Below are 13,458 nucleotides of genomic sequence, written 5' to 3' on the forward strand. Positions count from 1 at the left end.
GTGCCTAATGTAGACAGGTGGCTCTCACTTGAGAAAGGGGTTTTACTCCAGAATGTTGTGATTCCCACCTCCACCAGATTCTGAGTAACCCCATGACAGCTGAAAGTTTTTTCTGGGATCTATCCATGTGTATTGATGTTTGTTAATTGCAATACTTTTAGCCTGGCTCTCCTCCATGTTCAAATGAAAATGTATTTTACATGATGGTTATAGCTAAGAATTTGCCTTTTGCCTAGATAGAGGGGCTGTGGGGAGATCTTGTCCATGTACTACAATTTAGTGTCTTTATATGATGTTTCCTTTCATAAATATATGAAACTTGAAAAGATAGCTGTTTGGAGGGCTGCCTATTATTTATTTAGAGTGTATTATTCCTGGGTCTTTCTTGAGAAAACTCAATCTACGATTTCAGCTCTCTCCTGGCAGCGTCTACTTACTGTCTGTGCTGGCCGAGCTCCACCACCGCTCCCCTCCGTACATTACATTTTTGAAGCTTCCAGGGGAGGAGCAAAGGAAAATACTCTAGAGAGTCACTTAAGGCAACACTAGACTCCATGGACTTTAAAAGTCAGCAGCTACAGCACTTGTTATTACTTACAGCAATACTTACTTAAGTATATACAGTACTTAAAGTGGAGTTCGGCTCCGCCCCCCCACCCCCCCCCAAAAAAAATCAGCAGCTACAGGTACTGTAGATACTGACTTTTAATATTAGGGCACTTACCTGTCCAGGCATCCAGCGGTATCCTCATCCCAAGCCAATTTTTCAATCGGCTGTCGGGTGCTGGAGCTGACTTCTTGACTAAGGGAAACTGGCAGTGAAGCTCTGCGTATTCACAGCTGGTTTCCTACTGTGTATGTGCAAAGTGTGGTGCACTTTGTGAATGGATGAACTGTTAAGTTTCCCAGAGAGCCGCAGGGAACTGTTCACTGTGGTGAAATGAGCCAGAAGTGGGAGCTGGTACCTGTCAAAACCAGGTACCTGCTCCCCTCTCCCCCCCAAAAGGTTCCAAATGTCACAGTGGAGGGAGGGAGTAGGCAGATAAGTGGAGCATCCATGTTTTGGTGGAACTCTGCTTTAAGTTATTACATACAGTGCTTCCAGACAGTATTCACAGCGCTTAACTTTTGCCACATTTTGTTGTTACAGCCTTATACCAAAATTGATTAAATTCATATTTTTCCTCAACATTCTACAAAAAAAGAAGTTCGTTTTGAAATCTTTACAATTTCTTAAAATTAAAAAACAAAAAAAACCCCCCACATGTACATAAGTATTCACAGCCTTTGCCATGACACTCAAAATTGAGCTCTGGTGCATCGTATTCCCACTGATCATCCTTGAGATGTTTCCACAACTTGATTGGAGTCCACCTGTGGTAAATTCAGTTGATTGGACATGATTAGGAAAGGCATAAACCTGTCTATATAAGGTCCCACAGTTAACAGTGCATGTCAGATCACAAACCAAACCATAAAGTCCAAGGAATTGTCTGTAGACCTCTGAGACAGGATTGTATCAAGGCACAGATCTGGGGAAGGGTACAGGAAAATTTCTGCAGCATTGAAGGTCCCAATGAGTGCAGTGGCCTCCATCATCCATAAATGGAAGAAGTTTGGAACCACCAGGAATCTTCCTAGAACGGGTCGCCCGGCAAAAATGAGTGATCGAGGGAGAAGAGCCTTAGCCAGGGATGTAACCAAGCAACCGATGGTCACTCTGAAAGAGCTCCAGCGTTTCTCTGTGGAGAGAGGAGAACCTTCCAGAAGAACAATCATTTCTACAGCACTCCACCAATCAGGCCTGTATGGTAGAGTGGCCAGACGGAAGCCACTCCTCAGTAAAAGGCAAATGGCAGCCCGCCTGGAGTTTGCCAAAAGGCACCTGAGGGACTCTCAGACCATGAGAAACAAAACTCTCTGGTCTGATGAAACAAAAATTTAACTGTTTGGCCTGAATGACAAGCATCATATCTGGAGGAAACCAGTCACCGCTCACCACATGGCCAATACCATCCCTACAGTGAAGCATGGTGGTGGCAGCATCATGCTGTGGGGATGTTTTTCAGTGGCAGGAACTGGGAGACTAATCAGGATTGAAGGAAAGATGAATGCAGCAGTGTACAGAGACATCCTTGATGAAAACCTGTTCCAGAGCGCTCTGGACCTTAGACTGGGGCGACGGTTCATCTTTCACCAGGACAACGACCCGAAGCACACAGCCCACATAACAAAGGAGTGGCTATGGGCCAACTCTGTGAATGTCCTGGAGTGGCTCAGACTTGAACCGGATTGAACATCTCTGGAGAGATCTAAAAATGGCTGAGCACCGACGCTCCCCATCCAACCTGATAGAGCTTGAGAGGTACTACAAAGAAGAATGGGAGAAATTGCCCAAAAATAGGTGTGCCAAGCTTGTAGCATCATACTCAAAACAACTTGAGGCTGTAATTGGTGCTAAAGGGGCTTCAACAAAGTATTGAGCAAAGGCTGTGAATACTTATGTACATGTGGTTTATTTTGTTTTTATTTTTAATAAATTGCAAAGATTTTAAAACACACTTCTGTCACGTTGTCATTATGGGGTATTATTTGTAGAATGTTGAGGTAAAAAATGAATTTAATCCATTTTGGAAAAAGGCTGTAACATAACAAAATGTGGCAAAAGTTAAGCTCTGTGAATAATTTCTGGATGTACTATATTTTTATTTCAATACCAAATAAATATTTCTCTTCAATATTCAATTAAAAAATATAAAAACAGCATAAATAATGGTATTATTTATTTTACATATTCAAAATATAAATGGCCAAACAGCCTGGTAATCACGCATTTGTACACAAATAGAAAATACAAAAAGAAAGAGACAACAATGAAAATATGAAATTATTTAAAACAAAATGACAACTGTACAAACAATACTCAAAAAGATCACTTCATGAATCAAAAATACACATCTGATGGCAAAACTGACAAGCACGTGATTTAAGACCTTACATCCACAAGCTTCTAAGGCAAGGAACATCTCTCCATGTCCATGTCATTATGCTGGCCATGTTGACATTCTGTATCTTTTCAGTCTTATATACAGCAAAAAAACAAAAAACAAAAAAAAAAAAAAAGGGAACAAGAGTTGTGTTGTAACTAGAGAATCAACTGACTATTAGATGAAAGCATTAATTCTAGGTAAAACTAGTTGTTGTATGCTACTGCATATTGTTACCCTTTACACACTCTTAATTAAAACACATCTTAAAGCCATAACTATTATGTATGTATAAAGATGTCCTTAATACTCATTTGAGCTAATCTCTTGTTGGGTGGGATTTTCACTGTAATATTCTCTTACTTTTGCAAATATAAGAAAACCCTGTATTCTATTGTCTTCAGGGCTGAACTACATGGGATATTTTAGTTACACCCAATGGTGATATCACCACATGTACAGGGCATTGGGACTATTATATAGTGCGGTGTGAACTGAATTGAGTTTGCAGTGCCTTGACTTGCCTTGCTAATATTGTTAGTGAAATTGCCCAGCATTTTCCCATGTAATTAGAAAGCAGCCATCTACAGACAGGTAAACTGGAAAAACAGGGAAGTGGCTTTCTTATAGGTTGATAAAAAAATCGCAATAGTCATACTCGATTTTTTCTCAAATTTGCCACCTTTATAAATTTTATTTCAGCAAAACAAAGAGAGGTAAAATATCAATAAAGGTTCATGAAGACTTTATAAATGGATCAACTTGCTGAATAAAAAAAATGCAGCAGAATGATTATGGAGAAGCTGTATCCACTTCAATCATCCAATCACGTGCAAGCAAAAATACTGATTTTTTTTTTTAATTGTAACATATTTAAAGGGAACTGAGCTTCAGTTTATTTACTAAGCTCAGTGAACATCCTTAACTTATTGTGCTCCATTAATTTAGTAAATCAACCCCAAGAGTTACAAAGGACATGATGGGCGACAAGAGGTTAAATTGTTGAGTAGCGTGACATTAAAATCCCCTGAGAAGTTTAGCCCGTAGGTATCATTCACCTGCATTATAATTTGTGCTGTGACTATGTGGCATCCACAACATTCTGCATCTCGCCTTGTATTTACACAACATCTGGCGAAATTATTTTTGTTGAGTGATAAAACGTTAACACTGACAAAAAAAGTCTGTCTCAATGCTGCCTTTACAAAGTATTACAATGCCTTCCATTAATAACATTTTGTCATCCTAACACCACCTTGAAAAAGCTGCAACTTTTCGTTTTGCTTGTGGATTAAACTACAAAGTACTGTCAGTTATTGTCTGTTTCATCTTTCCTTTAATGCTGCTGATTCACAATACTGGGTGGCCCTTTTTAAAGTCATTCACAAAAAGAGTGTCTGCTGGCTTATATGCTTTGTTTGTTCCTTACTTTACTACCCTTTCTTGCTACACAAATCTCCTTTAACTTTATACTGTAATTATATATATCTTTATATAACTATAATATATCTTATATATCTTTATATATTTTGCACACATAAAACACTAAAAACAAGTTAACAACTTGTTTACAGACAACAGTCACTCTTTCTGATATAGTATTTTAGACAACAAGTAAGCAAAAGAAATATATAATTTTATACTTTCAATTTTTTATGTACAGGAATATATGCTTGACAACTTTATACATACAATACATATTTAAAAAATAAACCAGTCTAGTAGGAATGTACAATAGGCAAAGAATTAAGAAGAATAAAGATAGGTCCAGTTAATACTTAGTATTTGATCTGTATTAGGTAAGGAATGATTTTGTAGTTTACATACAACATAAACATTTCAGACAAGACTTTATAAAATAATTTACACATAGTCTATCATTTCTAGATTGTATTGTGCGAGCATGAATGGAACCAGGGGACTTGCCTTGGCCATGTATTTAGTAAAATAATTTAGAGGCAGTTCATGCACTGTGTGACACTACCAAAGTTGTCCTTCGTACGTTTGTATCCTTTACCACTGTTACTTCATCTACCGTGTGTGTCTGATATCAGGTCTCAGACCTATAACAAGTATATACGTCTTTCAGTTCTGGAGAAGCAGCAGGATTACCATTTAGAAGCAACCACTTTGATATGTAAACAGAAGTATACGAGTTGATACCTTTCTACACTGTTACAGGTACTGTGTACAAGTCACAACCGCTTGACTGCACAAGTAGTTAGTAAGTATGCTCCTTGTAGGATATGTTTGTCATACAAGTTCACAGGAACTCTAACAGAACTTTCTTGTTTTTACGAGTTTGCTTTGATATTTGACTGAATGGCCTCCGTGACCCATGACATAGACATCCAGGACGTAAGACTTCCCAGCTTCAAGTCCTTTGATTGTCTCTGTGGTGACTGCTTTATGCAGGTTTTGACTGTGGAAATATTTGCAGAGAACTTTCTCTGATTTCTTTCTGATGTCAGGCCCCAAACATTGGTTTTGTTCTCGTTTCTTCTGGTCTTCGTTGTAGTCATCATCCACTTCTTTTTTGTAAACGCAATATTTATTTCTCTCCTGCGTTCCCAGCCATGCTATTGTAACAGAAGTGCATGTGCGCAGTTTGTCAAAGGCTTTGATTCTTGTGTCTTCTGGCAGTGAAGGGAAAGGCTGCTTGTTAAATTTCGATGTTGCCAGGATTTTGAGCATAGAGGCACCCTTTTTGCTTCCCTTTAGCCTGATCAGGTATTTAGCCTTTGGTTTTCCTCTCAGTTGAAACTGGCGCACACCTTCTACACTTTGTGACAGAAGAAGTTTGCCATCTCTTCTGACTTGGATTTGAATAGTGTCCAGGCAAGAGTGAACTGAAAAAGTGACTTTTTGATGGGAAGAGACTGGAGCAAATCTTAAAAACTTAGTGCCCTTCCTCTTTATGAACACATCAGTAACTTTTCCATCCTTCAACTCTACTGTTTTCTGCTTTGCTTCTTCTTTGGTTCGAGCAAATGTTCCGACATAAGCAGTGCTCATATTTGTGGCTGAGTTTATTGCAAACACATCAAAGTAGTACTGGGTGTCAGGCTTCAGATCAGAAACTGTAAATATGTTTTTGTTCCCAATGCATACCTTTTGAAGGTCAGGCTTTGGTTTGGCAGTTATTTGACGTACTATTTTAGAGGATAAGGTTTTTGACATGAAATTGCGATCTTTACCAGCATCATTTTCTGATGAAAATCCAAAGTGGGCAAAGTCAAAGGGGCTGAAGTCTAAACCAGGCTTAGGAGCTACCATAAAAGCATCATCTGCATTGATCTTGGCTTCGACTGCACACATGCTTTTAAAATTGTGTTCCTTGTTGATAACAACACAATATTGGATTGGTTGTTTTAAAACAGAGGATGTAGGAGTTGGTTTCCATGCTAATGTAACTGTTGTGCGTCCTAGAGATGTCACATCAACTCTTGGATCATATGGTAACTCTGGGTAAGGCTGGTCAGACTCAGGAGTTGTAGTAGCATAAACTTTAAAATGGGTGTCCTTTTCTGTTGAAATTAATTCCAGCTGGTACAAACCAGAAGGAGAGCTTGTAGACACAAAGTACTCCACATCATTCCCTTTATATGAAAACAGCTCGGTGCCCTCTTCATTCATAATCTGTTGTTTTTGCTGCTCCAAAGGTTCAGGCTCACCTGCAAAATCCAACATTAAAAAAAATACATCAACATGTGTGTTATTACAGCAGAAATGCAAGTCTGCACTTTGAGTACCTGACCTTGCTTAATTATCAGACCATTTGAGCTCAACATCTGCTTAGATGTGGGAATCAGCAGTGGAAACAAAAACAAGAACGCATGTTACGCAAATAGAAAAAAAAAATGTACAAAACGTACTAATAGATATATATGGGTGTCACTAAAAGTGAGGCAATGTCAAAAGAATTAATAGAGAAGAAGCATTTATTCTAAAATTTCAGATACTCCTGTTAAAATGAGAACTCAGTACAGCTGGCTCCACATTAACTTGGCAGACAAAATATGTTGCTATATATGTTAAATTTAACAAACTGTTATATTGAAAAAAAAACCTCTAAAAATCAGTTGCTGTTGTTTTGATATTATAGAGCTTTTTTGTGGCAGTTAGTCTGCAATTTACAAAGGGAGGTCATGATTTACAAATTTAAGCAGAAGCGATACAGTGGTGTGCAAGTATATTGGGAGCAGCTCCTTTAAAGAGCAATTCCAGATACTTAAAAGCATCAAGCCAGCTATCCAGGAACATAGCCACCATGTAAAATATTAAAGTACACAAACCACTATACAGAATCAGAGGCAGCAGTAGGAGTGTACTTCCAGAAGTTACAAGAGGGAATTGTGGTAGGTGCTAGAAATGACAGTAGAGATATTTAGAGATATTGATAAATAACATTGGAATTTTTTCTTCTTAAAGAATCACTTCACATTTATTTGTATTTTGTCACTTATTCAAGGTCATGTTTCACTTATACTTGTGGAATGAGATATTTATTTGTTTGCAATAATCTGTCACTGAGCACTAATGTGTGTGCACGGCTAGTAATATATTATATTTATCTTTATTTAATAGATAGGCTTTGATTTATAGCGCTTCACTATTTACAGTTATTTTACTTCCAGAAGTTGTTGCTGTGTAACCTTTTCTCTCGGCTTCCTACGTTGACAATCGCATTAAAATTTTCTAGGCAGGTTTGGTAATTTAGAAAATCTTTTTAGTACTAGCAAGTTTTTTTTAAAAACAAGCCTCCTCTGTGTGAGAGGCAGGAAGGAGAATTAGGTGAGTGTTCCAGCACCATGAGCTGCTGAGTTCCAGGATCACAAGGATATAGACAAAAGGGAATGCGATGGTCTGATGCATTACAGTTTTGTCTGGATGAAAATAGAGCTATTTGTAAAGCTATACTGGGCTCCCTGTATGTATCTTAGGGTGCCTTCACACTGATCCATTGTTCTTTGGCTGCAGTGCTGTGTTTTTTTGCAGGTTAGCTGAACTTTAGGGGGTACACTGCACAGCAGATCAGTGATAAGCTGCTCTTATAGTTTAAAGCCCATCTCTGGGCAAAAATTTTTTTTTTCCCAAGCGGTGGGTCTGTGCCTTCACTGCATGGGTCAACTGCTTGGTGTTGTCTAGGGGAGTGGAGAAATAAGATATACTTACCTAATCATCTGATCCTCCCAGCACAAGATCGGTCCCTGTGGCTCCTGTGTCCCCACCCCCTGCAGTCAAGAGGTCTTGTGTGGTGGACTGTTCCTGATATAATCAAGCCCAGAGCAGGTTCCATAGGCCAGGATCAGTCCACCATTGGACCGTGGGAGAGAGCTGTTTTATGGTGGAACAAAGGATCGGGTGAGTATAAGCTTTTTCTCACCCCTAGATGAATAGAGCAGTTGACATGTGCATTGTGGGCACAGCCCGCACTGCATGGGCAAACATTTTTTTGCCCTGAGTCAAGCTCTATTATCTATCTTGAATGCAACTGGCTTAACAGAACTAAACACCCTCTAGTGTGGACAGGTGACAGGTGCATTAAAAAATATTTCTAAAAAGGAGTAGTAATGGCTACATTAATGAAGGGGCAGAGCTTACACCTGAAATGCTGTCTTAGTCTGCAGGAAGGCGTGGAAAGCATACATCCAACTACTCCTGCCTGCCTACACAGTCTGACACATAGAAGTGTACTACTAATATTGTTTAAAAGCTTTTACCTGCTGTTGATTATTAGCGTTCTTAATATTTATAAGATTTATATCTGAGCCTATAGCACTTGCCTGATTGTTTATGTACACAGGTATTTCTGGGCTTCTCTTTGACTAGACACCTGACTTCCTGTTCCATTGTTCTTTTTGTGTGCAAAGCTGTTGGTTTGATTGTTCTATTTGTACTTCTGCAATCTTTTAATAAAAATATTGGTATATAAAAGCTGGTTCTCACTTTCATATTCTTTACACTGTCTAACTTATAAAATTGTGAAAATGGTTATAACTTAAGTGTATATTTTAATGGTGTACTCTGTTTAACCTCTTGGCACCGGCCGCATGCAAATGTGCAGCCTCCCAGCGTCTGGGCCTTGAAGCCGGGCGGCCTCAAATTTGCGTGCAATTAAAAAAAAAAAAAAAGGTGCAGAGAGCGCGTGCGCGCTCCCAGCACACATGTCTGGTACTCACAGAAAGGTCCCGATCTCCTCTTGCGATTAGGACCTTTCCCGATCATGTGATCGCCGTGACAGCAAATCACAGCAGTCACATGACCCTAAAACCCCGCCCCGCCTCCCGGCTTCTGAAACCCTTAAACGGCCGAGAGGCACCGGCGCCAAGGGGTTAAGCTGACACCAATATTTGAGACCTGTTGCTAGCCATATGGCCAAAGTTTATTGCTAACACATACAGCATACATGTGCAAACACTGTGTTGTATGATGGGGAGATATAATTTCCCCTGCAAGATAATACCAGATTCCTAAACTCCTAATTAAAAACCTGCTAAATGTTTCTATTGCACTCCAGTGGGACCAGTCAAGTCACCCCATAGCCATAGGGGTGATATTTACAACAACACAATGCACAGCTGATTTCACTAACTGCAACAAAAAGAAAACACATTCCCTTCTCTCAGTGCTGACCCTCATCTGTTAAAACATGGAGTGGCCTGGAGCACTTTTGTCCTCTAGTCCCCTGGATAGCATCCTGTGTATACAAGGCTTCTTTTTCAGCAAATAAATGTCTACTTGAACACACTTAACCAGAAGGTAAACGTCAGTTAAAATCGTCTCCAAAGTGAATAGTGTATAAGGCAAACCACAAGTAACTTTATTGAAAAAATAAAAGCATGGCATAATAAGGTTGATAGAGTTTATCAACCTTATTATACCATGTTTTTTTTTTATAAACTGTAATGTGGCTATTTATATCATGTAAACCCAAACTATGCACTTTAGGGGGTCAACTCTACCATATCATGTTGCTTGGTCTCAAGTAACTTAGAATGTTGTGAATAATTAAAAAAGTAGTTTGTACTGGACAGCTTACTGCTGATTTTGAGTGTATAAAAAAAAGGAAAAAATATGAATTAAATGTATCATTAAGTGTTTAGTGACTAGTTAGCCATTTGGCATAATACAAACCTTGTTCTTTTTCAAATCAAAAAAGAGGTTACAACTGTTTAAAATAAACATTTCAGAACAGAAATATGGTAAGTGAAGTGAAGTGAAAAAGCATAAAGCTGTTCATGCTGATTACCAAACATTTAGGCTCTGTCAACCACTTTGTAGTGCAGGAGACTGCCTGACTAGATGGCTTAGGATGTCCCTCATAATATAATGTTTTAAAAGGTTTAAAACAAATTATGTAGAAATGTCTACGAGTACTTTTAGTCTAGGAGTACTTTTTCATTGTATATGTTTTATGGCAGAAAGTAAACAATATTGTTATTTTTTGTTAATTTTTGATCTTTTTTCATTTATAGTGTAAAAAATAAAAAAAAAGCCAGTGGTGACCAATTACCACCAAAAGAAAGCTCTATTTGTGTGAAAAAAAAAAATAAATTTCAATTGTGTACAGCATTGCATGACTGTGCAATTGCCAGTTAAATAATGCAGTGGCAAAAAGCAAAAAATGGTCTGGTCATGAGGGGGGGGGGGGGGGGGGGAGTTTAATCTTCCGAAGATCAATTGGTTAAGAATGATACAACAGCATTGTCAGATACCCTTCTGTTTCTAGCCTGACACTTTATTCTATCTCTCCTTCCCAGTTTTAACATCTAATTCTCCTCCTAATTTTGTAAAGCACCATAGTTTTTCAGTGCTTTCCACTCCAGCAAGATATCTACATTGTTATGCAGGTCAAATCAAGGAGTTTGTGTGAATGCTGGACAGCTTATTTCTGGCTTAGTTTCACCTGCAGTAAAAAAAAATATTTTTTCAGCTTTTTTTACCCCATAACAAGAAGGGGCAAATTGAAGTTTGCACAAGAAAGTGCAACTGCAATTCAAGTAAGAGTCTATAAAATTTGCAGACGGTATGATATAATTTCAGGACACACAAATGTGCTCCCATAACCTATTTTCTAAATACTTCCGCTATATGGTTACCAGGAGTGAATCTATAGCATACTTTGGCACCACGTTTTGTGTAATGGACCCTAAATTGCTTAGCATCACAATCTTTGTCTTTAAGAAATTATTTAATTTATTCACCAGTAAGTGACCACTGTTATGGAACTGTCAAATTAGAAGAACTTTTAAGCACAGAAAATCGTACTGATGCAGATATAATTCATATGTAAAATATCCAGGAAGCATCAGAATAAATTCACCTTTCTTCAGGAGGTACCACCAACCTGCCCCTCATTAAATGACGAGACGTTGTAAGGTGTAGGTGACTCCTCTCTGTCAGTTGAAACCCAGACAATAAAGTAAACTAATAAGTAAACTAATAATGATTTAAAGTGTATTTATAAACCAATATAAAAAAAATCCCAATCGGCAGATCCTAATATATATCAATTATTATAGTACAACTGGTACTTTAGATTAACCCTACTAGTAGTGGTCATTAACAATAGACTTAACTTTCAAAAGGGCCAGGCTTCTGTCATCTTTATACATTGCATAAAATATAGAATATGGTTCAATATATAGGACTACATTATTACCTGATCCTTCCCCACTGGCTTCCTCAGGAAGTTCCTGTAAAGTCAGTTTCCATTCCAGAGGGGCATCACAGGGTGTAACAATAACAGACAGAGGTGTATTATCTTCTTCTACTACAAAGAAGTACCTGGAACGGAAATATTAACATTTGATGTGTTAATCACAATATTTACAATGCAGAACTCACAAAATAAAGTTCCTGGGGTTAAACTAAAATACACGCTCTTAAAATTGTAGCCTAAGTTTATGAGAGGGTCATGTCCACAATTTCAAGAAGAACACATCAGCCAGTCCCATACAAAAAACAGTTAACCACACTGACATGAACTTGAGAAAGGAGTTAAGTCCAATACATTGCTTAGGATAAGTCTCCACGGGAGCTGGATGCAGAGGCAGAGCACCCAGTGTCTGTCCTTGAATTGTGCTTTCCTATCTTCAGTATGCTTTCCTAATGGAGCAATCAATGTGAGTTAAAGTCAATCGAGTGGTGCAGCATGATTGTCAAATACAGTATTTGTTGGGAAGTGATTCAAAGCTTGACAAACAAGACATTATGTACTGAGCCAACTGCTCAGTGGACACTGTTACACCCATGATTTTGGGTGTTTACCAGTGATCAGGAATGCTCATTAAAATTGAGTGATTGTGTACAAGCCCTTAGAAAAAGCTTGGAACCTTGCAATAAGCTACTGCGTAACAGAAACCCACACGTGTACTGTATATGTAGACACCCATAGATCCTTATTTTTTATTTTTGTTTGCACATATTCACATATAAAATACCTTTTAGGATTGTCTCTGAACAGGTAGCCACCAATCTCTGCTCCATCAGGTACTATGGATGAATCGTGGAAAACTGATTTCTCTTTAATCTGCATTTGGAACAATTCTTCATCTCTAGTGGGCAGTTTCTGGGACTTTAAACAAACTGGTAATAGAACCAATATTGTGTACCAATGCGATAACATCCTGTAATCCTGTACAAGAAAAGAGACATTACAATAAAATTATACAATAAAGACACAAACATTTTGAATTAAGCATTTACATTAAAAATGGATGAAATTGCCTTAAAGAGATGTAGTAGTATAGAGAAAACATAGAGTAGTGGGCCATTTTTCTTTTTGAGCTGCTATTGTTTTATTTTTTTCTAAAGTCGTTAGTTCAACTACGTACATGAATTCATGGGCAATTTATAGATCAATCACACCTTTAAAATTGCTACCGATTAATTGCTAGTGATTAATCACTAAGAAGATGGAACAAATGGCTTCCTCTTGTATAAACTACATAAGCAGGATGCAGTAGCTCTTAATATCACATGAATGCACAGCGCTTCAATTGTATGCGATTGATTACTTCTCCAATACTAAAAGATGGTTCAAGCTTAAGGGATCTGCTTAGTCCATATGCCTATGCTTAGAAAATCTAAAGCTACACACATCTACACGTATCATCTGATAAAATGACTAGTATTCAGATGTCTGATTGCCATCTTATGTCTATGCCTATTTGGATACCTCAAATACCGAGTGCAGACAAAGTTGACACTGTGTGACCTGGCTGTAACTCAAGAACCTCATGACGGCTGCTTGAGTACCAGCAGCTTCTTGCACCCTTGGGCTACTTGAATTTAGGCAGGCAGCCTGCACAGATCCAGTTTGGCGAAGGCATTAATAAGAATATACATAATACTAATTTGTCTGGGTCTCATTCAGACAGAAGCTCAGATACTCAAACACACTCCTATCCCCTTTCATTATGCTAGGAATCTAAGAGGACTGTTGTAAAAGTCATTGATGAAAGCA

General features: G+C 38.2%; 1 protein-coding gene across 1 annotated transcript in view; it reads right to left on the reverse strand.

Moving 5' to 3' along the window:
- Window positions 1-2,766: 2,766 nt before the first annotated feature.
- NDNF (neuron derived neurotrophic factor) overlaps window positions 2,767-13,458 on the reverse strand; it is a 57,047-nt gene continuing 46,355 nt past the window's right edge. The window contains exons 2-4 of the mRNA XM_089684315.1: window positions 12,434-12,627; window positions 11,653-11,777; window positions 2,767-6,661 (exon numbers count right to left, since the gene is read on the reverse strand). Coding sequence (XP_089540441.1) covers window positions 5,262-6,661; window positions 11,653-11,777; window positions 12,434-12,618 — 1,710 coding nt within the window. The 5' untranslated portion in view covers window positions 12,619-12,627 and the 3' untranslated portion in view covers window positions 2,767-5,261. The remainder of the gene's footprint in view (window positions 6,662-11,652; window positions 11,778-12,433; window positions 12,628-13,458) is intronic.

This window comes from Staurois parvus, unplaced genomic scaffold, assembly GCF_062004578.1.
Source record: "Staurois parvus isolate SC_StPar_1 unplaced genomic scaffold, SC_StPar_1.0 ptg000344l, whole genome shotgun sequence".
NCBI lineage: Eukaryota > Metazoa > Chordata > Amphibia > Anura > Ranidae > Staurois > Staurois parvus.